The sequence below is a fragment of the Triturus cristatus genome, chromosome 12 (genome assembly GCF_964204655.1).
Source record: "Triturus cristatus chromosome 12, aTriCri1.1, whole genome shotgun sequence".
Taxonomy (NCBI): domain Eukaryota; kingdom Metazoa; phylum Chordata; class Amphibia; order Caudata; family Salamandridae; genus Triturus; species Triturus cristatus.
Window position 1 is genome coordinate 640012160 of NC_140595.1, and position 26638 is coordinate 640038797.

The 26638-nt window shown below is 42.6% G+C and overlaps 1 protein-coding gene across 2 annotated transcripts in view; it reads right to left on the bottom strand.

Annotated features, from left to right (window-relative positions):
- LOC146776460 (voltage-gated potassium channel regulatory subunit KCNG4-like) overlaps window positions 1-26107 on the bottom strand; it is a 222644-nt gene extending 196537 nt beyond the window's left edge. The window contains exons 1-2 of one of the 2 annotated variants that reach the window (XM_085639566.1): window positions 25981-26107; window positions 20590-21391 (exon numbers count right to left, since the gene is read on the bottom strand). In XM_085639566.1, coding sequence (XP_085495692.1) covers window positions 20590-21339 — 750 coding nt within the window. In that variant the 5' untranslated portion in view covers window positions 21340-21391; window positions 25981-26107. Of the gene's footprint in view, window positions 1-20589; window positions 21392-21861; window positions 22655-25980 lie in introns of those variants that run through there. The other variant, XM_085639565.1, reaches the window with a different exon arrangement.
- Between the last annotated feature and the right edge of the window lie 531 nt (window positions 26108-26638).

Here is a 26638-nt window from a genome sequence, read left to right on the forward strand (position 1 = left end):
CTATAAAACAGGATGGAAACTCAAGTCCGCAGCTGACACGCCAAAGGCAAGCCCGTCTGCGCCCGTTCGCACTCAGACCGCGCTCAGCACCAGCCGCTCTGTCGGTTTTGAATCAGTTATCTCCTTTTTGAAGCCTAAATTTCAGTATAGTAGGGACACATCAATGGTGTTGAAATGGTCTGGTAAGACCTGTTCTGGTCCATGTTATGACCCATACCTAGCTTAGGGCACATCGCAGTTCTTTAACTGTGGCCTAACTTTCCAGTACCTTTCACTATCTACCAAAATACCTGCCATGATGACAGCTCCTCCCAATGGGGTATCATGCGTACTTATGAATGTGATGTTGTTAGTCAAGAATGCCATTGCACTTCGAGAGTTTTTAGAATTTAATCAAATAGATATAGCCTTCATAACTGAAATTTGGGCGGATGCCTTCTCTGACCCAGATCTACTTTTTGCCATACCGGCTGGTTTTAAAATTCATAAAGTAAACCGAGCAGGGAGAAAAGGCGGAGGCATAGCCCTCATTCTTAAATCAAATTTGAAATCTTGCATTAAATTGAACTTGGATAATCGGGAATGCGCAGCACTTGATTTTAAAATTGAACTATGTTGTCAATATTCATTTAATGGCATTTTATTTTACCGTCCACCTAGATTTAGGGCCACCTTTATTGATAATCTAGGTCTCCTTTTAGCTCGCAAAGCTGAACACTCTAATTTTTCTGTGTTGGGTGACTTTAATTTTCACCTGGAAAATGTCACCGACCCAGATACTGAAGTACTCATTGAACAGATGAGTAGCGCAGGGTTGGGTCAACTTCTTAAGGGTTCAACTCATACTGCAGGACATTATTTAGATGGGATTTTTTCAGATAACTCCCATCTGGACCAGATCTCTGCCTATGATCTGGTCTGATCACAAGGCAGTCCTTTCTGAAATATTACTGCCTCATAAAAATGCTCTGAAGTTCCCGGGGAACCTTTTGTCAGTCGTCCTTGGAATAAATTAGAGGCTGAATTACTAAATCCTCTTCTTTTAGAAACCTTGCCACATTTGTCTACTGATTCTTATCAAGCGGCAGCAAAATATCATTCTTGGCTTGATTCAGCTATGACCCAACAAGCTCCTCCTAAACATTGTCGACGCTCTAGGAGCTCACCTTCTGAACCGTGGTTTAATGATATTTTGAGAGATCAGAAACAACTAATTCGTAAATTAGAGCGAAAATGGAGACTTGAGAGTAATTCATTCACCCAACAGCATATAAGAAACTCATCCTTAGGGAAAAGGCTTCCTCTTCTACCGAAAAAATCATAGCGGCCGACAGATGCCCTAAAGCCCTATTTACTATTGTAAAGAATCTGGCCAAGCTGCCAAGTGCACCAGACATTAACATCAGTCAGGAGTTTTGCAACTCCTTAGCGGAAGCCTTTCAGCACAAGGTTAAGTCGGTTTTTAACACTTTTGTGCCTCAGGAAAATTGCCTAGCGCAATCCACAATTCATGACAAGATACAAGGTTCACCAGAGTCAGGTACCCCAATCCTTTCTTCTTTCACTGCACTGACTATTGAACAGACCTCTAAAATTATTGGTGCAATTAAATCAGCCTCTCCTTCAGATCCCTTCCCCCTAAATATTTTGCATATGTCTCCAGATATCTTCGCAATTCCACTCACAATGATTTTTAACACCATGTTCACAACAGGGCGCTTTCCAATGGAGTGGAAGAAAGCCACCATACTTCCGTTATAAAAGAAATCTAATCTGGATGCTAAGGAGACTCTCAACTATAGACCTATATCTAGACTCCCTTTTCCTGAAAAAGTGATCGAGAAAGCCCTTAACATCGAACTGTCTTCCTTTATTAATGATAGTGCTATTCTGGATTCTTCCCAATTTGGATTTCGTGCTTATCATAGCACAGAGCTAACCCTTATCGCAGCTACTGAGGAGCTCAGGCAGACTTTAGATGGTGGAGGGAGCGCTGCCATGATCCTTTTGGACTTATCAGCAGCTTTTGATATAGTCAATCATGAACTGTTGCGGGTCCCTGTAGCTTCCATTGGGATCAGGGATAAGGCGCTCTCCCTGCTGGGCTCCTTCCTATCCGAGTGGTCTCAGGCCGTTGCGTTAGGGAACTATGTTTTACCTTCCTTTTTGCTGTCGTGTGGAGTTCCTCAGGGATCTTCCCTGAGTCCAGCGCTTTTTAATCTTTATGTCACACCCCATTGCCAGACTAGTAAAAAGTGATGGTTTTGCCCTTGTATCTTATGCGGACGATACACAGATTATTTTCTCTGTAAGCAGTCCATCCAGCCATTAGCTTTCATTACTGTATGAGCCATATAGCCAATTGGATGAAGTTGAATTCATCCAAGAATGTGGTTTTGGTGTTGGGGAACAATCCCTAATTTTGGACAAATAGTTGGTGGTCGGTCCAACTTGGTCTTTTACCTAAACCAGTGCCCAAAGGAGTCATCTTTGATACTAAGTCATCTTTTGAATCGCAAACCAATTTGGTCACCTCAGCCTGCTTTTTTATCCTAAAATTTTTGAGGAACATTCTTCCCGCAATACCTATAAATTTAAGGAAGATCGTGGTATCTGTACTGATATCCTCAAGATTGGACTATTGCAATGCCCTTTTTACCAGTGCCCCTAAGCGCAGCATTCAAAAGCTACAGACTGCTCAGAATGCAGCAGCAAGAGTACTCCTAGGTATTTCTAAATTCAACTTTGTCGCCACAGTTTTATTCCATCTACCCTGGTTACCGGTAACAAGCGTATCCAGTTTAAATCACTTAACAACTTGGGTCCAACGCAGCTGGTGAATTTTTTAAAGCCATATATTCCAGCAAGATCCCTTAGATCTGCCGAACTTGGAAACCTAATTGTTCCTAGAGTTAGTAGGGCTAGGTGGGGTGGCAAGAGCTTCACTGCTACAACAACTAAATCATGGAACTCTTTGCCAACCTCGCTTAAAAAGGAGACTCGCCTGTTCAAATTTAGAAAGGGCTTAAAAACATGGCTTTTTAAGGCATAATTCTCATGCTTAGTCCAGTCTGATCTGTATGTATTAAGGGCAGCGCCTAGACACCCCAGAGTATTTGTTGCGCTTTATAAATTCTTCATCATCATCATTTGTTTTTCATTGGATATTTATGTGTTCTACAGGAAAGAAACCAGCGGCTGTCAACCGCAACAAAACTGCCCCCCCCCCCCCACCAACAGTTAAACTGGCCCCCACCCTGCCAGCCTACTGGCAAAATATCCAGTTCCTGGTAGCACCAGTTCGGGCCTGGGTACCTGGTGCCGGGACATGGTTTCCCAGGGTCCACAGTTCCACAAGCCCAAAGGCTCCAGGAAGAGACGTGGGCAGTGAGAATACAGCTGGTTCCGTTTGCTGTTCATTTAAATCCTCGAACTTAGCATGAATACATGTCAGTGTTATATCTTATAATTGAATGTTTTCAGTTCTATGGTGTCCACTGGACCAGGAACTGGCTACAGCAAAGTTGAAGACAGACAGTCTTTAGGGTATGGATCTGGGATTAAAATGTCTATTTTCCCCAAACTGCACTATGGATTTGGACCTGGTCAAAGGATCCTGCATCAGTGCCCTAACCTCCAGTTTCCTCTTTGATGACCCAAGGCCAGAGGGGAGTTGAGGGAGCACTCAAAGGTCTATGGACACACTGGTTATCCTGAAGTACGACAGGTTACGAATTAAGCAGGATCCTCGGCAATGCTTGATGTGAAATCTCTTAACTCAGGCCCGAAGGTCATGCAGGTAGATGAAAGTTGATGGTATCCTCGAGAAGCTGGATGGGACTGCCTTATGCACTGGAGTTGGTGCAGTCCAATGTCGAGCCAAATGCTCTAAAGTTGGTGCAGTTCAATGTTGAGCCTCATGCTCTGGAATTGGTTCAGTCCAATGACAACTTTTACACAACCATTACTGTAGCTTATCCTACGTTTCCTGGCAAGCGAACACTCTTCCTGATGGAGTGTAACACGGCATATCCTGTTGACAGGCAATTGTACTCTTGTAACACAGAGTCCAAACTTATTTCCAGCTTGATGGGGAGCACAGTAAGAGGCAAAATAATTCCCTTGGAACACAAGTCTCAGTGCCACACTGATGTTCAGCTGTGTCCTGGATTGATGAGAAAAATTGAAAAACTTACTGGTTAAGGGGACCACCACTTACACTCAGAGCTGACCAACTGGCCATCTTGCAATGGTCAAATTCAAGGGCCTCCTCCAGTCAAAGACTACTTGGCCACACACATGAAGAGTTGATGTTAGAGTCAATGCCAACAGAATCTCATCTTAAGCTGGTTCCAACTGGCCGAGGGAAAAGTGTTTATTGGGTCCCAAGTGCAGTCCACATCGAGCAGTTGATGCCGGAAGGAGGGGAGCAACAAGTGCACTGATAGAGACAAGGCAGTAAGCTTAAACAGGGAGAAGCCCTGATGCTCCACCAACAGGGACACCGTAACCCGCCACATTCTAATCCAGGGGGGCATCTACCTCAGAGCACCACTTGAGGGTTTTAATCTATTTTACTATTGAGCCCTTCAATGAGCTTGCATGATTGCTAGGCTCACTGGGAAGAAAATGAAAAACAGAGATTGCACAGAAAGCATGAAATAATCTAAGGGAGTGTGCTCTCCAGAGCCATGCAGGTGACCTCTGGCCTAAAACGTGTGGACCACTTCAGAAATTTAGGAAAATACTTAAAGTCCTGCCTCTTCCATCAAGTATGCAGAATTTATTCAGAATGTCTTTTGCCCTACATCCTCCATTTGCCACCTCACTCTTCCTCACTGATCATCCGGTGATTTGGAGAAATGGTCAGAAATGCCAGCATTAGAGAAAAGCAACAAAAATGTTATTAATTTATAATAGCTTTATTTCCTATGACACTTTAACTATGTTTGGCCGTTCAACTGTTGTAATGACAGTTGCTATAATGGTCTAATGCACTAGTACTGATAGTATCAACCGCAATAGAATGAAAGGCTGAGGGGCCTATTCAAAAGCTGCATGCATACTACTAAATGGGAGGGGTATAGGGAGGAGGAAGGATGGACTTAGGGAGGGCTAGGGAACAGTTTAGAGAGGGAAATGCACCCACTCACAAAAGAATAAGCCAATTGCTATTCACAAGTTGCACTTCTAAAGTTACTACAGCCAAAATGGACCAAAGGCAGTAGTAAATAACTCCAGCTCAGAGCTAAAGTAAGTCTAGCACCTCAAATGGCCAACCACTGGTATTGCAACCACCTTCCATAGAAAATAATAAAGTTAGGGACTTAAAATGAAACCCCATTTGAAATAATGTTTAATTAAATTAAATTATGTAAAGTAGTTAAAAATATAACTAAATATAACTTAATGTTAAACAGAATTTATAAAACTAGTACATATTTTTACTTTAATTATAACATATTTAATCACGTATTGTGCATTTAAAAATCGATGTAACATTACATTTTATTCAAATTTGATAAAAGTAACTTTACTTAATTTCACAATTTACTTTTAAAAATATTTGATGAATAATATTTTTAACTTAGGTGGGAATTTGTTTTTTAATTCACACTTCAGCAAGCTTATTTTAACTTAATTTATTACATTTAAATAATTTAAAGATTAAGGGGGTAATTACGATGGCCGTGACCATCATGAGGCCATTTTTCGCCCGCTAGATTTTGATGGCTGGAGTTGTGCTGGCGGGCGGAAAGCCCGACCGCCATGGGCCCGACAGTAGCAATCATTCTGATTGCCTGTCAGACCGCCCCGCATTCTCAGAATGGTGGTGGTGCCTAGCAGGCATCGCCGGTCTGATTATGATGCTGGATCCCCACCAGCCTTTCCATGGCAGTTCACCCACCATGGAAAGGCTGGCGGGATGGAATTTTAGGGCCGGTTGAGGGCCCCCCCATGAGCAGGGGCAGTTCGTTTTGCACTTGGGAGGAACCTATGGTGCCCCCCTACATTTCCCTGCACCATGTGGCAGGCAGCGCGTGGTGGCTGCCACATAGTGCAGGGGAATGCAAAACTTGCATTTTTCCATTGCAGGGTGTGTTGCAGCCAGCAGCACCCGCCACAATGGAAACCATGGCACTTGCGAACGCCGTGGTGGCGGCCGCATTGTAATGCCATATGTGAGACCGCCCCTTATAGGCAGGCAGTCTCCAGCACCGAACGATGGCGGATGGACAGAATCGTAATCAGGCCCTTAATTTTAAATTAAGGTAATAGTGCAGTAGCATTTTCTTTACTTTTACATTCAAAATAAATATACAAAAGTAAGTTACTTTCTTATTAATCGTAAAATATTTTAATAATTATTTTTAAGTTTAATAAACTTTTTTATTTGCCCTATACTTTACCATAGGTAGACTCCACAGCTGGGGCAGAGATCTACACATGACAAAGAATATGGATTTTTTCCCTAATACTATACCATACAGAGCCATACAGAGACATACTCTGACCTGACTACACAGATCTCCCTATGGCATAGCAAAAATGTTTAAAGTTTATTTAAATTGGGAAAAGTTTGTAAAAATATTTTTATGCTTTATTTTAAGTTCCTAATTCCATTACTTTCTATGAGAGTGTGCTGCAGTTACTGTAGTTGGTCATGTGTAGTGCTGGACTTAATTTTGTTTCGTTAGAAGCCATTTTCATTTGTAAATTCAACTCCACTCCCTTTTTCAGGGGGAAGAGATATTTAAGTCTACACTTTTGGGTATATTTACAGTATGATTTTGTGAATAGCCAAAAATAGTAAATTTACTCAAAAGTGTAAGGGTAAAATCCAGGTGTAGATTTACTCACAAGTGTCATTTACCTTTGTGAAATAGCCCAGTGAGTCTCCTCAGCAGGTTTCTAATCTGACACACTGATCTCTCTAGCAGTTGCATAAATCCAATGTGGTTTCCTTAGAGTGTGGATATTGCAAATGTGGGTTCATTCTGTGTCCTGGCTCTCAAGGACCTGATTCTACGGTTTGATAACATTGGCTACTGTGAACAAGATGAATTGGTGTAACGAGTAAATGATGCAATCTATCAGAGTCCAAGCCCCTCGACCCTGATGTTTCTGATGGCAAACATCTATTCAGTTTCTATTTGCATTAGAGATTTAGATCTTACAATGCGATCTACAATATACAAAATTGCATCCATTAATGCAACTTTAAAAAGGAGCTAAAAAAAATAACAATTTTACAGCACATTAATTCATTAACTGGGTAATTTATCATCTCCATAGCAGCTTTTACCATTAAAATTTAAAAATCTCTGTTGATAAATTTTTGATCAAGGACAAGCCAATATAACATGTTCAATGGTCTGCACAACATTACGATATAAAGTTCATATTTTCTCCTCCCAAATTACATTCTGCCATGCATCCGTCACAGTTTGTAATGGCAAACATTTCAATCTACATAGCATTATGCATCTATGTTCTCTATGTTCCAGAGTCCAGATCAGATAGACTTGAGAAACTGCTGCCTGACATGATTGGATCATACTACGGAAACAATATGTTGTTCTACATATCTCTATATCATTTTTCATGGAGCGATTTTTCATAGTATAGTTTAGATAATTTTTAAGATGAAAGAATAGTGCTGAAGTGAAGTTAAAATATTATTTAAAAATGATCCAGTCTCCATAGTAGTAGCAAGACATTCCAAAGCCATAAGACTCCTTTAGGACTTTTTTTAGCATGCAATTGACAATGATACCATCATAAAATAGCAGCCAGTCCTTCTATAAAAGAGCTCACCAATCCTAATTCCAACCTTAAAGCTTGTATTGAGGCCATAGGGTTTAAAGTGAAAACAGTGCACGGAATCTTCCCCTCCACCTTATGCATAAAGTCCCATTGATTAATATTTTTTGTCTGTATTGCATACAAGAGTGTCAGAGGAATCTTCATTTCATATACTTTTAAGAGATTATTAAAGTGCTTGTGACCTGTTACAAAGGCAAGCCCGTCTGCGCCCGTCCGTGCCTGGCCGGGACCAGGGGCCATGGCCCCAGGCAGTTTCCAAAAAAATAATCTCACCTATAGTGCTCAGACATTGACTGACATGAGAGGGGCCACTGGCATCAACTGTCTACACTCACTGAACATTGCTAACAGTCCCTCCTGCTGCAGTAAGGATGCACCTTCACTTGTTCCTCTCCTAAAACTCTTCCTTCTAAACTGCCGCTCTCTTCCTAAACACTCAGTAGAATTTGCACTCCTACTAGAAGACCTCAAACCAGATGCTTTATTCCTGACTGAGACCTGGTTACAAGATGAAGTTGACCCAGTCATCACTCAAACCCTGCCACCTGGGTATCTAATACACAGAGTGGACCGTAGGACTGGAAGAGGTGGGGGACTAGCTTTTATATTTAAAGACAACTTCTGTTGCCGGTCTTCTACGGACGGGTTACCAGACTGCGAAAGCATGAATTTCTCCCTAGAGTTTTCAGCTACAAGCACCTTCTCCAGTTTACTGCTCTACCGACCCCCAGGACCCATAGGACAATTTCTCAGTGCACTTCCTACACTTGTTGCCAACTTAGCACTAACCCCAGCTAACTTCACAATACTGGGGGATCTTAATATCCATTTGGATGACCCCTTCAATCATCTGGCCAATGAGTTATTAACAAGCTTCACGGTACTTCAAATTAAGCAGAAAGGCTCTTCCCCCACGCATGTCAAAGGCCATCTCCTTGATCCTGTGTTTAGCAATGAGCAGAATCTTTCGGTAGGCACTCCCATCCCCCTCCCCTAGACTGACCACTCATTAATTCCCCTGGTCTGTGAGACTTTGGCTCCCACTCCTCCCCAGAGCGCTACTTTGTCGCTAGAAAGGAAATGGTTGAATCTCTCCATCAGCCAATGGACCACAGTTCTTGATGCCACCAGACCCTATAGTGATCCTAACCCTAAGATGGCAAATAATAACTTCAATCTATGGATCCAAAGTTTATTGGATACAATACTTCTCAAAAAACCCTCTCACAAGATATTCAAACAAAAATCGGCACCATGGTTTTCCCCTAAACTAAGGGAGCTTAAGCAAATCTGCAGAAAATTTGAAAGGAGGTGGAGACTGAATTTTGCAGAAGAGAGGAAAAATGATTACAGAGAGGCAATCAGGAGTTACAAGGCAGAAATCAAAAACGCCCAAACCACCTTTTATGAGGAGAGGATCAGTGCAGCTACGAACTCACCTAAAGAGATTTTTCGTATCGCTAAATCCCTCTCCACCATGCCACATAAACCTCCCAAAATGGAGGAAGCACCAGATCGTTGTACTAACCTGGCAGAATATTTTCATCAAAAAATTCGTTTGATATGCCTGCCTTTTCTTCCCCATCAGACTGAGTCTACAGCTCTCAGCATCAGAAATTTGCACCATGAACTACAGTGCTCGCTAGGAGAGTTTCCTCTGTTAGACGCTGATTCCCTGGATACACTTATTACTAGGGTAACCTCGGCCTCTCCTGTGGACCCCGCTCCTCTGCGTTATCTCTCACTAGTCACTAATGCCATTCGCCCAGTTATCTTGGATACTCTAAACTCCTCCATTACTTCTGGCACGGTACCCCTGGCCTGGAAATGTGCTCAGGTTAGAGCCCTTCTGAAAAAACCCAATTTAGAACACTCCAATATGGCCAATTATCGACCCATCTCTCTCCTTCCCTGGCTGAGCAAGCTGATTGAGAGACACATAAATTCCACGCTGGTACAGTACTTGGAATCCAACAACCTGGTCCATGTCTCTCAAACAGGATTCCGTCCTCAGCTCGGGACAGAGACGGCCCTTCTGGCTGTCACAGAGGATGCAAGGAGACTTCTGGACCAGGGCGGCTCAGCAGCTATTATTCTGTTAGATCTCAGTGCCGCTTTTGACACTGTTGATCATAACATCCTGCTTGAGCGACTAAAAAATCTTGGAGTGACAAATTGGCACTTACCTGGGTCCAGTCCTTTCTAAAGGATCGGTTCTTTAAGTCTTTGAGGGAAATGCCACATCAAACCAGTAGACTCTTAGCTGTGGGGTTCCCCAGGGTTCCTCCCTGAGCCCCACGCTTTTTAACACCTATATGGCTCCATTGGCAGAGATAGTCCTTCCATTTGGCATAAAAATCATCACCTACGCAGATGATACTCAATTGGTTGTGGCATTAAACCACCCTGAGGGATCATCTTGCTCTCTAGGTACTTGCCTACATGTGGTAGCCGAATGGATGGAACTCTCTCACTTCAAACTAAATGGGGACAAGACCGAATTGATGTTTTTGGGCAAACCTCCATCACCCTCCTCAGCACTTATATGGCCGACTTGTCTTGGCCCAAAGCAGCAGATTAAGAGCCTGGGCATGTGGCTTGACAGCTCCCTCTGTTTTAATCATGAAGCCACTAAGCTCTCTGCTACATGTTTTGGCCTAATGAGAATGCTAAGAAAGATCCTTCCCCTGCTCCCTTTCCAGACGAGAAGGATTATGGTGCAAGCCCTTATACTGTCCCGCCTGGTTTACGGAAATGCACTGTATCTGGGCGCCCCTCAGTCCACAATCCAGAAACTACAAGTGATCCAGAATTGTGCAGCTCACCAACTTCTCCAGATTCCTCAGAGACAATCAGCGAAACCTGCACTGAGGAATCTTCACTGGCTCCCAATTTGGGCTAGGATACATTTTTTTTAAGGCCATGTGCCTGTCCCATAGATCTATTTGGAAATCAGGCCCAGCCATCATCCAGTCTCTGGTCACCCCATACCAACCTTCCAGGAGTCTTCGTTCTAGCTCCGCTTTTCTCGCCACCCCAAGGAAAGTACGAAGATCTAGATGGGATGGACGCTCTTTCTCCCTGAATGCTTCCAATTTCTGGAATTCTCTCCCCCCTACTCTCTGAAGGGAACCAAACATACTGGCCTTCCGTAAACTTCTCAAAACCCATCTTTTCAGTACTTTGCACTAACATGACGTGCCTATCTGTCTGCCTGCTCCGAAAGCGCTAGGAGGCCTCAGGGTAGCTGCGCGCTATAGAAATTTAATTTTATTTCATTAATCCATAAATTATATTTAGTGCATTTCCCTGGGCAAGCGCCTTATTTGATATATGTGAAATATGATCGCTGTCAGTCACGTTAGCTGACATATTTCTTCCAAGATAAGGGTAGGATTAAACTACTTCGATGGGAGATTTATTAAAGAACCACATATATTCTGTGGGCGAAACCTCATGACCTTAGTTTCATTTATATTTACCTTCAAGAACTGAGAATCTGAGTGTAATGCCAGAGTATCAAGACGTCTCTGAAGACCTGTAGGAGTCAGGTCTAACAGGACAATATCTTCCGCATAGAGGATTGTGCCTAAGGGATACGAGCCTAATTTTGCGGCATCAACAGGTACCTTACTTAACACAACGGGCAAGGCTGCCATAGAGAGCGAAAAAAGGAGGGGGGCCAACAGGCATCCCTGTTTCAATCCATTTCTGGTAGGGATTTTTGGATCATACCATGTCTGCCTCCTAACATCACATGAAAAAAGAGCAATAATGAGTTTCAGAAATCCCCCTGGTATTCCCATGGCACACAAGGGGTCTGACTGTCTATGCATTCAAAAACAGTTGAATAGTCGATATAGGCCGCATAGACAGGCATCCCCCTTCGTTTCATATATTTCTCCAAAATAAGGGTGTGTTACAGTTATATTATCTTAAATCGGGTAAGCTTCTCTAAACCCTGCCTGCTCCAAGGGTATAATAATTTTTTCTTCCATCCATTCTTGTGGGTTAGATAGTGCACATTTAGAAAACATCTTTCACGTGGCGTCCAACAGGGTAATTTGTCTAAAATTGCTAGGAATATTTAAAGGGCCTTTTTTATGCAGCCGTAAGATAACACTGAGCCTCCAAGTGCTAGGGACAACTCCTGTACAATAACAGTAAGGGAAGTGCGCCTCTAAGCAAGATGCCCATAGGTACAGATCCAATTTTATGATAGTAATGATAGAATTGATCTGGGCCCCTTGCACCTGTATTCCTGACAACCTTAAGATAATGCAACACCTCCTGTCTATAAGCAGCGGAGAGCATCTCCCATCTGATATTTCATCTAGGGACTCCGTTACATTGTTACTTTCCATCTGAATATTCAACGCACAGAGAGAAGTTATGTATTTTTGCCATTCCATGCCAGTGATACTATTTATCTTGGGTTGAGAGAAAGAGTCAATATTCTCCGCAATATTTTCCAAAAGGCTTTTTGATTTTTAAATTTCACTGCTTCAGTTATTTTTACCCAGATGTCATCAGAGATAAATATTTTTTTTTATTGTTACCTACATATGTCCTCTTCTTTTCAATTGTGAGATCCACTTATTATGCTCTTTGGTGTAAAAAGTATATTGCCTTCTTTGTAGGTGATTAATAAAAGTATTGAAGACAAACAACATATTGAACATTTTCGACTGCCTAATGGATTTTATAGATGGGGTCCTACCAAACTCGGGGTTACCCTCACAAATGTTTCCATATGCTCCTTGAATAAATCAACCGGTAGCCATGCTTATGGGGGAAGGCTTTCAGTAATTTTCTTAAATTCTTCTGATAGCGATTGCTTATCTTTCTTGGTCCATAATATCCTCCTGTTCACAGCAATAACAAACACGTCATCATCATCAGGGACCTGTCATGAGTGTACCTCATCAGGTGTTCCATTCATAGCAAATAGATTATGATCACTCCAAGTATTATTTATCACTTTTAAATCCAATCATCAGGGCAAGATCACATATGAGATGATAACATAATCAATTTTCGTAGTTGTTGTTGTTGTAATATAGGTGGGGTGAGCTGGAATATCACTCTGTAATCTCCCATTAAGGATAATTAAATCTTGCTCCCTGCATGCCTCGAGGAGCAAAGCACCTCCTTTATGTGCCCTAGAGCAGGGAGGGAATACATTAGTTGGAATATTAACAGCATTTTCCCGTTCTTTGTCCTCAAACAAGGTCAGTACATAATTTGAGACAGTGGCATTAAGATCTCCCATCTTTAAGACCTTTGAAATACCTACTATCGACATGGACATTTTTATTAAATGAAAAAACTCGCTTAGCAAGTGATTATTTTTATGACCAGGTAATATGTAAAGAGTTGCCAAAACAAAAGGGAAAACAGAGCAGTGACCCAAATTCTGCTTTGGGAATACAATACAATGTAACAAATTCGACTGATGGAAATACGCCTGATATAACCCAAATTAAAATGTGTGGATAATAATGGTGCTAACCCACCACTAGTAAAAAACTTCATACCAATAGTTTCTTCAGCAAGAAAGATTCTGAGAAAGTCTGAGAGCAGGCATGCCCCAAAGATTCATAGTGTACGCCCCTTGGCGTGTCCTTGCATATGCAGAAATAGTATATTGTCAGTGCAGCTCCGCTCTGAGATTCAATCCTTGCAGCCTTTCAACATGTGTTCACGAGAATGAAATCCTCCAGACAATGGTCTAATCTAAATCCTGAGAGCTTCTGTGGTGCTGTTGCAGCTGGACCAGACTGAAGAGTGCATTGGGGGATGGGAGATACCACAGCATGGAATCCGGGGGAGGCAGGCAGCACAGGGTGAGATATTCTGCGGTATATTTCAGCGAATTGTCTATGTGTTTGTCACTGTATGGGTTATAGTACCAGAGTGGCAGATTATTTTTAAAACAGAAACATCTGCTGTCCGTAGGTTAGCCAGCAAGGTATTGCAGTGCATTGTTGACATCACCAGGTGTGATCTGTATGTCACCATGCCAAATCCTGGCACAGTCAACTCAGCTTTTCATCCTTCCAAGGTTGATAAACAGAGTTCCTTAAGGAATGATTACAGGCGCTCTGTTAAAATCGCAATTCCTGTGCAACACAAGTTTGTTCAGGGTTTGCAACTATGAATGGTTTACTGCACCACATGCGATACATTTTGTCAAATAAAACTTGCCAGATTTTAACAGGTGAAAAGATGCATGATTGAAAGCATAACGTGAGGATTTTGATGCAGTAAGTACCAAAATCTGTATCTTGTGCAACATTTTCATCACAAAACTCATGCTAAGTGAAATTTAGCACAACTGATCGACTTAAAATCCAGCGATATCAGATTTCACTACGACCAATACATTCTGTTTGTCCCCCCAGAGCACCCCAAGCAGGCCCTTAGCAACTGAAAAAATGTGCTAAAAAGCACTGTCTAAAAGCAAGATATTGGCCTTGTACTGACATCAGCTGGAGTGTGATGGAAAATATCACACTTGCTCTGACATGAGAATGCATCACACTCTGTTTCCAGACTCATCATGTATTTCTCTTAACAGGCAGAGATGGACTCTGTAAACACATAACACATGTGGTCCAATGATGCCTAGAAAACTCTTAATAGCTTACATAATTATTTCCGCAACTTTGGGAAATAAAAGGAAAAATGCCTAACTCAATAAAAGAAACTAAGGAAAGAGAAAGCCCAGATATTATACTGGAGAAGACAACTCATAGACAGGGCAACTGAAATTATGTAGCAGGGGAGGGCCAAATTATGTGGCAGGTCTGAGTAAATTATGCGGCAAGAAGTGGCAAATTATGCAACTTAATGGCGCACATTTTACAATAATATTTCTTCATTATTTTGTCATTTTTATATTTTTCAACACCGTCTGAGCATTTGTTACACCTCATTAGTACCAGTTTAACACCCAAATATAGCACAAGAAAGTTGATCAGCCAGCATTTGCAAAGGCTCTTCCACCATGCGGCAACACATATCAATGAGGTTTTAGTAACTTTTGAACCGTTTGAGCTAAAAACAACAATCTTTTTGTTACAACCTGCAGACTACACAGCAAATTATGGATTATGTGACAAATGCGGGAAATGTATATCTATGCAAAAAAATTCACCGACGCACAATCACATCATTCCAGTGGCCCTCCTCATAGAAAGCAAAATACCAGTGATTATGGTGCAGTGACAGACCATCATACTCACTAAATGGATACATAAAAAGGGACATGACCACATGCACACAACCAGATCCCTGAGGCGCCAACAGGCCGACTTCCACCCAAAAGAGAACAAAAACAATAAAAGAACAATGACTTCAAAACAATAGACTGGCAGGCATGCACACACTAACACTGTCCCACAAAGCACAGTACTGGATATTGGTGATTACATTGAGCATTAAAGTTGCCAAACACAGTCATTGACACACCCGCCTCCCCCACACCATGACAATTAGAGACTGACACTCACCATGGCCATACATAGAATACATTACTATGCGGAGGCATCTGACATGCTACAGAAGGTCTCAGCCAGGGCCTGAACAACTATAATCACATTGCCCCCATCCTGATGGAACTCAAATGGCTCCCCGTACAGGACCACACCATTTTCAAAGGATGTATGACGTTACAACGCATACTTTTACAACACATGCACTTACAACGCAATTTTTACAACGCAACATCCACTACAACGCATTCCATTACATCGCATGACACTACAACGCATTTTTAAAAACTACCTTTACAACGCATTCCATTACATCGCATACTACCTTTACAACGCATACAATTACAACGCATAATATTACATTGCATTTAAGGTAAGTATTGGATAGTATAGGGGTAAAAATTACTATTCTAACTCCAGGGGGTGCAACAGTAGGGTAAGTGTTGGATAGTATAGGGGTAAAAATTACTATTCTAACTCCAGGGGGTGCAACAGTAGGGTAAGTGTTGGATAGTATAGGGGTAAAAATTACTATTCTAACTCCAGGGGGTGCAACAGTAGGGTAAGTGTTGGATAGTGTAGGGGTAAAAATTACTATTCTAACTCCAGGGGGTGCAACAGTAGGGTAAGTGTTGGATAGTATAGGGGTAAAAATTACTATTCTAACTCCAGGGGGTGCAACAGTAGGGTAAGTGTTCGATAGTATAGGGGTAAAAATTACTATTCTAACTCCAGGGGGTGCAAAAGTAGGGTAAGTGTTGGATAGTATAGGGGTAAAAATTACTATTCTAACTCCAGGGGGTGCAACAGTAGGGTAAGTGTTGGATAGTGTAGTGTAATATTATGCGTTGTAATGGTATGCGTTGTAAAGGTAGTATGCGATGTAATGGAATGCGTTGTAAAGGTAGTTTTTAAAAATGCGTTGTAGTGTCATGCGATGTAATGGAATGCGTTGTAGTGGATGTTGCGTTGTAAAAAATGCGTTGTAAGTGTAGTGCGTTGTAAAAGTTGCGTTGTAAAGGTTGTTCCCCTTTTCAAAACTAGCTGCATCATTTAGAAAGCCATCAGGACCAGAAGCCCGCGTATCTTGTATACAAGCCTCCAGTCTCTGCTGGATCTCAGCACAGCCGCAGCCAGGACACCATTAGAAAACACACTAAAAAGTGTGTAAAAATAAAAACAAGAAGTGAGCCTTTTCCATCTATGATCCATCAGGATCCTTCCAATGGTGTTCCAATTTAGGAACGAGTTGAAGGCTCACCACTCTAGAGAACACCACATCACAATGCATTAACCATCTACCACCCAGCTTCCTTTCCTCTTACTTGTTCACTTTATGATCGTTTTTGATCATGTATGAAGCTTTGTAGCCATTGGGCTAGGTTTGCGCTATAGAAATGCCATATGCACACATACATACATACAACCCTTTCTATTAAGTTCTTGACTTTCCTTTTATCCTTCAACAATCTTTCACCTGGGGTGCCATATGGATCTGCCCTATCCTGACACTCTTCAACTCTTGTCTAGTCCCACAGCACACAATTTTATGAAATCACAGTTCGGGGTTTTATGATCTTATTTTTATGGCACCCTTATTCTTCCTAATTTGCTGCCTGTTTCAACGAAGGCCCAGTCAGCACAGCAGGCCTCAGGGGCCGAGACCCTAAACTGGACCGAGGAGCAGGAGCCAGTTGCGCAGAGCCCAGAAGAATGGTAGGCGGTAAGATATGCCTTGGCCCTAAATGCTTGCGGCAGCAGGGCGGGAACAAAATTGGCATAAAAGGAGACATCTCCTGATTGGGCATCACCTTAAAATAGGGATCTGCCCCTATTTCTTCATCACAGCAGGTCACAAGACACACACCCACACGTAGAGCCCGATGGAGAGACAGCAGGAGTCACAAACACCTGAGTGCCAGAGGGTCGATGGTCACTTTCCAAGGTCACGGCACAAGAGTAAGCAAGGGGGGTACCTTGATCGAGGGGTCCTTGGGATTCAGATGGTGGTGTCCCTGGTGGAGAATGGGATGAACAAGGGAAGACTCAAGGCAGGCACTGAGCTTGTGGCATGGCCTGGGACAGAACAGGCTATTAAGCAGATATTAGTAGCAAGATTAAGCCCGATACCAAAGAGTGTCCCCTAAATAAAAATCAATTTACTACTGAACTGATAACTAAGGTCTTATCAATAAGTGTGCCGCCCACAGGTGGGTGTACTTGTGCAATGAATGATTGTTAATGTACTGTGCTGTGCCATTTTTTTTCTCCAGAAAATGAGTCTGTGTAATGTGTGGTAGTGGGGTTGGTTAATGGAAAGAGGGGAGGGACGAGTGACACATGTGAATGGGCAAAGTCCAAATCCCCTTTTCTCTGAGGAAGAACTGGCTAAGACTAAATCATGCTAAGACTGAACTGGTGATCATTGGTCGGGGAAGCTAATCCCTTACTGACAACAGACCCCTCGAACAGTCGCACTCCAGGTCTGCAACCTGGATGTTCGATGTTTTTGTATCTTATATTTTATCCTACATGTACCCGGCATAACAAAACACTCCTTTTAATGTCACTGACTCCTAAGCTGTATACTTTAATTCTCAAGCACCAAGATATTCTGCTCATTTTTGAGGTGGCAATATAACATTTGCAATGTTCTAATGACATCTGTGCAGGGCTCTCAGGAGAGACAATTGTGAAGTATTGTGCTTATTGCATAGCACAGTACACAAACATGCTTGCTCCTACGTATTTCACCAGACTTGTTGAACCCGACTTGTTAGCCAGATATCCGCATACAGCTTTCAGAAGAGATATCTTTCCACCCTGCGAACGCCAAGTGTTGAGTGATAGATTAATGAACATATAGTACGCTTCTTTCTTTGAAACTTCCTTCCTCAGTTGAGCATCGTACTAGACTTTTTGACAGACTAGTTTACTCTTTTACAAAGGAATATTTGAGGATGGCAGATCAGTGCAAACTCATTACCATCCTGTAATGTTAATTGTTAGAATCCTTTCGGGTCGGGCAAGAATAAAGCTATTGTTTTATGTTTCAAAAAAATGAATCCTTAATTATATTACCTTGAGCTCTCACTATGTGGTTGAGCCCATCTCAACACAATGATATGATGAGGATGAGAGGAAATCCCGATGATGAAGCATGCCATAAGATGTGATGGAGGACTTCCTCTCCTCATTACAAAACCCTTGGTGGCCCTTGGTAACAGCTGGAATTAGTTATCAGTTTGAGGGCTTGGTGAACTGATATATGATCACAGTAATGGCAAACTTAATCTCAATCAAGCAAAACAATTGCTTTTATCTCAATCTGTTAAAGCTAATATCACAGCTCAGAAAAGTACCCTTCTTCAATATAAATCGTGGAAATGTAGCTTTATTGAGTTGTTTTTCATACTAGCCACCGAAAACCTAACTCCACTCTCACTTAATGTCCCCTGACTCTTATTACACGCCAACTTAAGTCAAAGTTCTTTGTTGATATTCTGAAAATCTGATTTGTGTTTCATTCAGTGAGATATCACATCTCTAAATGTGTCCTTAATAGATTCTTGTTAGCTTTGATGCAAACAAAAAGAAGTAGCTTTATTATTTTGAGCCAATTGTAATCTCGGTTGAGTAGCTCTCGCCTCAATCAAGCAAAGTTAGTTCTCATATTGATGAAGTAAAATTAAGATCCATATCAATGAATTTAATGTGGCTTGATCTCGATTAAGTAATGTTGAGCTTTGATGGCAAACAAATGAGGATGGCTTGATTTCAACCAGTTAACTTTAATAATAAACACAATCAAAACAAACATTTGATTTTTTGCAAGTAAAGTAACTCCTATTGCATTCAATAAAGACAGCTTTAATTTCGGTCAAGAAACAAAGCTTTGATTAAATTGAATAAAGTTGATCTTAACCAAGTAAAGATTAACCCTGAGCGGTGAACTCCGCTCCGCTTGTGGAGTTTGCGTAGTTTTCTGCACTCCACGTTATGCACAGCTCACGGAGTTCTGAAAAACTTGCCCCGTGTAGCGGAGCGGAGTTTTTTACTTCGCTCGTGTTCGTCAAAGTCAAGTTGACGACCGCAAGCGAGGAAAATCAACCTTCCGCGAGATTTTTCCTCGTTTGTGATCGCCAACATCAAATTGGCGAGCAAGAGCGTGGAAAATCAACCTCCTGGCAAGATTTCTCAACGCGGAGGGGTCCGGTTTCTCATTTCGAGCGGTCACGTATGCTCGCAACCGCTTGCGTTGAGAAACAGCCCGTTTGCATTGAGAAAGCTGCTGCTCAAGTAAAAATCTACTCAAGCAGCAGAAAAGGCAAGCAGGGACCGCTTACACTGTGCATGATGCCGTTCGCAATGATTGCACAGTGTGAACAAGGATCCGGCATTGTGCAATCACCGCTAATGGCATTTTTTTAAATCGTACTCCGCCGCTTGCGGAGCTCCACGTAGTGCGGCAGAGGTTTTTTTGCACTTCGCAGAGTTCCACGTAGTGCAACTCCGCGAACTCCGCCCAGGGTTAGTTAAGATGGCTTTGGTCTCAATCTATAAAAATTACCTTTGATCTCGAATGGGCAAAGCAGGGTTGAGTCTCATTCAAATGAAGTTAGGTTTGATCATAATCAAGTATTTTGCACTTTGATCTCAATTATGGGTTTTACCTTTATTTCAGAGGTTGGCTTCATGTTCAATACAGTAAAGTTACATTTTGAGTCGTTCAAGTAAAGTTAGCTCTGATCTTAATGAAGTTTAACTTCAATTTAAACCAGGTAAACGTTACAGTGTTTTCAGCTGGGTTAACAAAGTATTGGTCCAACTCACAAAAAGTATGTGTATAATACGTGTATAATTCCAGTCAAATAAAGTTGCTTTGATTTCAATCAATAAAAGGAAGCTTTGATCACAACCACAAATAATTAGCTTTTGTCTAGATGAGGTAAAATAATTATTCTACCCAAACAGGAATAATGTGGTTTTTATCCAACCCACATAAGGTTAGCTCTTATACAAATTACAGAACTGTATCTTCGAATTCAACTAACTAAAGTTAGATTTAATCTCAATAAAGTCACTTTGGCTTTTATTTGAGTGAAGAACAGTTAGCTTTCATGTTAGTCAAGTGGGTGAACTCTTATACCACTTATATGAAATGATCGTCTGTCTCTTTCAAGAGGCTATTTGCTGGTTTAGCAAGAATTATATTTCTTCAGAACCACTAAGCAATTACAGATTTATGTGATTAAGAGGAACTTACCCTGTCTTCTTCCTCCCTTAAATCTGGCATTGTGCTAATGCAGAGACTCACAGTCGTGGTGGCCACAAAAATGATGGAGAGGCAGGCAAATATTTTCCCAGGCAGTCCTGACTGTGGGTTTTCCACCATATCCCTCAGTTTGGTCATAAATTGACCCATCCGCGTGTCATCGTCCAAGACACAGATAGTTTCCCTGTTCCTCTGCATCTCCTCTTCTTGGCGGACTTCCGCTAACTCCTCGAGTTTTTGAAACAATTTTCTCAGGCAGCATTGCTCCAAGTTGGACTCCTCAATGCCCCAGTACCTGAGTTCATCCTGGAAGGCTAAGGCACACATCTCTCGCAAAAGCCTCAGCTTCCCTGCTGCCAGGAAGCTCATGATCATGCTGAAAGCACATGGGTTTCGGTCGAAGAAGAACTCATTGGTGTCTTCGTCGTAGTCATCACACAGCTGGATAATCTCCTCATAATTGCTGCAGAACCTCAATTTCCCCAGCCTGGTCATGGGAAAGTCATCCAAGGTGCTCCACGGCACCAAGTATCTGATGCCTCCTACGTTGACGATGAGCTCGTGTTTCTGGTCGGCTGTATAGAGATCTTCGGGGCGGTATATCCTCCAAGCCCTTTCATAGTGGACCCCTTTGATGGTCTGTGACTCTACAGCCACCGGGAAGAACTGGTTCAAGGTGCTGCTGGAGGTGTAGCTAAGGTTACTATAATCTTGTTCGCTACCTCCAGAGATAATCGGCATGGCGGTGGCATGTGCTTGTATACCTCATCGAAGATCATAGCATTGGATGGGACTGTCAGAAGGAGGAAAGGAAACTCACTGTCAGAAAAGAACATCAAAAGGAAGTGACAACTGACAAGTGCAGTTACGAGAACACAATTAGCATGCGATATGCCTCTGGTCCCAATTCAATTTGAATGCAAAGTATCTTAATATCTATTTAAAGAGTGACTTTACTATATAAGATGTGAAATGATTCGTTTAAATCCTTTCCTGTTTCCTATTTACCGAAAAAGAACATGCATCGAATCACATGTTGGAACACAAAACGAACAAATACACACGCGATACAATTGTAAAACCTGTTTCTTTACAGTACTACGAAGGCAGACAGGTATATTTAAAATTAACTGTATTTCCATGTGCATCAGTGTCAGTAGCCACATGCATTTTCACATACATCTAAACACACACACCCATACAGTCACGCAAACACCTAATTGACTTTTGTCAGCACATGAATTGATTGATATTCCGACTTACTCTGTGCTCAGTCAGCCATACGCCCGACGTAGCTCCCCGACACGTCCCGGCGGTGAAGTGCTTTTGCAGTCCCCATCAGAGAGAGAGGACGAGGCATCTTTTGACTTGCAGTGACTTCCCCCAGTCAGCACAGAACTTCGGCAGCCCCGCGCGTTGGGGCGGGCTCCGGCATGCCAGCAGCTCCCCCTCGCTCCTGTGTCAGCTCTACATCCTCCCGCACGCACACGGGGTGTGTGCATCACTAAGAGAAGGCATGGCATCAGCACGGAGCAGCGCGCGGACGTGTGTGAGTTCACCTGTCAGAGTGCGCATCCCCAGTCAGCCCCGGCGCACCTCACGCGCGCTGGCTGTGCACGGAGCTCTGTGCTGCACGAGCACATAGGGACTCGACCCTCCTCTGCACACTGGGCGGCGCGTGGAGGGGAGTGCGAGTGCTTTTACGCCCTGCGGAGGAAGCAACCTCCTCAATGAGTCTGGGGCTCTGGCGTGCGTAGAGGCATCCGTGCTGCGAGAAGCTGAAAGTGCTTCTTCCACGCCTCAGCCTCTCTCCGGGCAAACATTAATCCTTCCTGGAAAGTAGCGCCTCCTTTCGCTAACTAAGTCCAGCCACGCTTCGAGCTCTCACGTGCCAGGAAGCCCTTCCTCGAAAGCTGTCCCTTCACAGGCGGCGCATACGCGCAGCGTGGGTAGGAAGGGGCGCCCCCTCGCTCCGGGGCAGCGGCTGCGTCCCGCCTGGTCTGTGGAGCGTGGCTTGGGGCGCGGCTCCGTATGAAGTGCGTCCCATCCCGGGCGGTCTGAGAGGACGGCACACAACCGTGCACCTCACCCCGCGGGGCTGCAGCCCTGTGTGTGTGTCATTGTGCTACTGTATTCTAGCGCTGTATGTAGTGCACGCAGCACAAAGCGCTCGTCACTCATACTCGGGAAGAGCAGTGCAGCATGAGGGCGCCACGCGCGCACCGTAGTCCACATGCAGCTATATATTTTCAAATAGATGTCCTTTGCCATATATCACTATGTTAGTTTTGCAATGCGGAATATTTCTGCACTGTCCAAACTGTCAGTCTTTTAATGGTATCAACTCCCACATGCCTCTGTCTCAGCTGATTGTTCTCGACCTCTCTGCCTACTTTCTTGGCTTTCTATGGGCAGTCTTAGCCTTCTCTCTCTCTCTCTCTCTCTCTTTCTTTCGCTCAATCTTTCTCCCTCTTTCCCACTCTAGATAAACGAAGGGGCATTTGGCAGACCACTGTGTTTTTTTAGTTTTTATATTATTTCTATTATTTTTTGAGGGGGAAGGTATCTATATAGATGTTGTAATTTGTCTTTTTTTTCAGTTTTACGAACCAGGTCTAGAGGTTCATAAACCACGGTGGGCCAGGATTACTCTAATGAGGCTTTTGGTTCGGGACTTAGGCTCTGGGTTTGTGAACCAATCTTTGTTCATGAGCTGAGTCATCACAACCACTGGACAGATGGCCCTGGATCATACAGCGCTTAATGATGGCCTTGAACCTTATGTGGTTGTAATCATGTTTGCTTGATGGTATCTTTGCCTTTGACCCTCTCCAGGGCTCTGCTGTATTTCTTCAAAGATTTCACTATACAAACACCACATCCATCCATGCACACATGCACTTGATTTGTGAACCACTGTGCTCCAGTCTGTAAGATGTGTTTAGGGCAGGCCATAATTTGGGGCATTTTCCAAACATCAGTTTGTGACCAGATTTCTGTGGTTCATAAACCATGTGTTTGTTTCACAAACCATGTAAGCCTGGCTAGAGAGTGACACAATATTACTTCTCATCGAATCAGAGAAGGTTTGGCTTCCGAACTGCAGATGTCAGATCATGAACAGCCAATCAATTCTTGTTATCAGTTCTCAAAACTAATGGCAGAGGTATGCCAAGGTTAGCCTTCTCAAGTCTGGATTGTTGGTGTTTTTAAACACAAGTCTCTAAAAAATACTCAACAAGTTTACACCAAACCATACCAAGGATATGTTCTGGCACAAGGCGTGTCTTCTGCAAATTCTGGCATACATCTCTCAATTAATCTTTGCTCTACACAAATGCAAAACTTGTCTGTGAGATTTTGCATGCACATCGACAAAATTTCTTTCTTTAATAACATTTAGACCCCTTCAAAAATATGTTACATTTCGAAAAGATAGCCCCGAAGTAACATAACTAGGAATCTACCCAATTTGGTTCAGATTTATAAAGGGACTCACACGGTATTACAAAATAAGTATATCGTATTTCTTGTGGATTCAGTTTAGAAGCCATACTTACAGAGGAGCTGCAGACGAACACTTATCTTGAAAGAATCATGTAAACAGCTTAGGGTTAGTTGCCGTGATTCACCTAAGTGCAATTAGAAAACGGAGAAATGCACTAATATGATTTTGACTATTAAGGATTTTGAAAAAATTATAGGCATACTTTTGGATTTCCCTTTGACAAAAATGCTTTCCCCTACAACCATATCATTGTACCCCCTCATTAGAAACCCCAAAACATTTACTCCTGCCCATGGCAGGCATAAATGTTTTCTGGATGGGAAACTGCATTTCCAAAATGCTTGCACCCCCACAGATTAGCAAGTTTGTGGGTTTTCTCCAATGAATGCAGCTGGTCTTACCTAGGAACAAAGATAAATCACCCCATGCGCACATATCCTCATATGGAAATTCCACCACATTGGGGGCATTTTTATGCAATTAAATTGCTTTTGCAAGGGAACATTTCCACTATTTCTGTTATTGTGAACCAAGATTGAGATTTTGCTCTTGCCAATGCCTTTATTTAGTACCTGTGTTTGAATTAGGCGTGTAAGTACTTTTGTGAACCTGGTTTAGTGATACGGAGTCATACAAAGTATCTCGGTTGTAGGAGTGGACAGGAAAAAAGGGTGTGCGGACAGCATGATAAGCAGTTTCAAGCTGTGAATGCCCAAAATCAGGATTATTGGACAAGAGGCCATTTCTGTTTTTTCTGACTTTTCAGTGAACACTTCCTTGATGATTGGTGATTGGTGAAGACGTTGGTGACTGAGGTGTCAAGACCGAAGCAACTTACAGAACAGGCTCACTTCCATATAAGAGCGTGTCACCTTTACTTGTGCAGGTCCCCGATGAAGAGAAACGCAGAAAGGTGGAGCGTGAACCATATATGCAAGTACATCAAGCACAATAGGACACTGTCTACCTTGAGGAATGGAAGGGCCAATCAACACCTTCAACAATAATAACAATTAGAATATGATACATAATGCTCACAATCTCTGTGTACAAGCCTATGTCTACTTTTGTTATCACAGTCTAGATGTGACACTTGTAGTCACATGTAATAAGAAATTGAGGTATATGTTCAACAGTAATAACTTATTACAGGTGAGTTGAGTGTGCGGGAGCCATTGGATAGAATAAAAGGAGGGCACAGAGCAGAATTACACTTTTTCACTATACATTCTGCATTCTATGAATTTGCAGGCATACCCATTCGCAGGCAGGAGCTCAACACCAAAGATGTCACTTTTTCATGAAAAGGCAATGGTGTGACCCTGTATCAAAATTAATGAACCACACAATACGATAGTGAAAGTCACCTTAATGTTCTACAAACTCTTTATGTTCACAAAACTCCTCAGTCACCAGCAATATCCTTATAATGTATGTCAAAGGGATCTTTATGCCATAGATTGTAAAAAAGCATATAGTGTCTGTACGTTTGGGAGCTTGTGTGTGTTCTGTGTATGTCACAAACACCGAATAAACACAAGCTCACAAACGTACATGTCTGTGTTGTGTATGTGTGTGCAAGCATGTCTGTATGCATGTCTATGTGTTGTGTGTGTGGTGTCTGTGTACACGTCTGCGTTGTGTATATGTGCATGTGTGTGTGTTTCTGTGTGCGAGCATGTGTGCCTGCATGTCTATGTGTTATATGTGTGAGTGTGGTGTGTGTGTGTTTTTTTGTGTGAGCATGTGTGCCTGCATGTCTATGTGTTCTGTGGGTGAGTGTGGCGTGTGTGTGTTTTTTTGTGTGAGCATGTGTGTATGTATGCACGTCTATGTGTTATGTGTGTGTGTATGTATATTAGCTTGTCACTTACCTTCAGCCTTCTTCGTTTGATCATTTTATAACACTGTTCCAGGAAGTGTGGCAGCATCATGCCAGTGAGAGTGAACTAACAAAACATGTAAAGAAAGAGCTCTATGTTGCTTCACGAAATCTCAAAGAACAACCCCGGCCTCTATCACAGCAGCCCGGACTATTTGTAGAGCGACGGGGAGGGAAGTGATCGGTTTGGAGGGGCACACTTAAGCCCCGCGTCATTGCCGTGTCGTCAGTGATGAGTGTATCCTGGATGGTTCCCGTTCTCCATCACTGCTGGATGCACGCGTCTCTCTCACCACGAGCATCTGTTCTCTTTGGATTAAGCTCGCAGAGTGGATTTTTTCCCTGGAATTACCGTAAAGTCATAAATAACATGATGCTGGTTTAATATGTGTCTGCAGAGGCCATCAACGCAGCAGCAAAAATTGATTGTTTTTAGGGAAACTGTCCACTCGAATTCTGCGTTGTGATTCCAGGGAAAACCCTTCACTTCAAAGTCACGTTCTGCATTTATAAAAGGTATCCTGGCCCAGTATCATCGAAGGACGATCATCCTAGAAATGCACTGTAGCCTATACCGACTCTAACAGTACTGTTGTAACTTGAAACAGCAATGTGATTAAGCATTTACCAAAGACATTAATGCTTCCCTT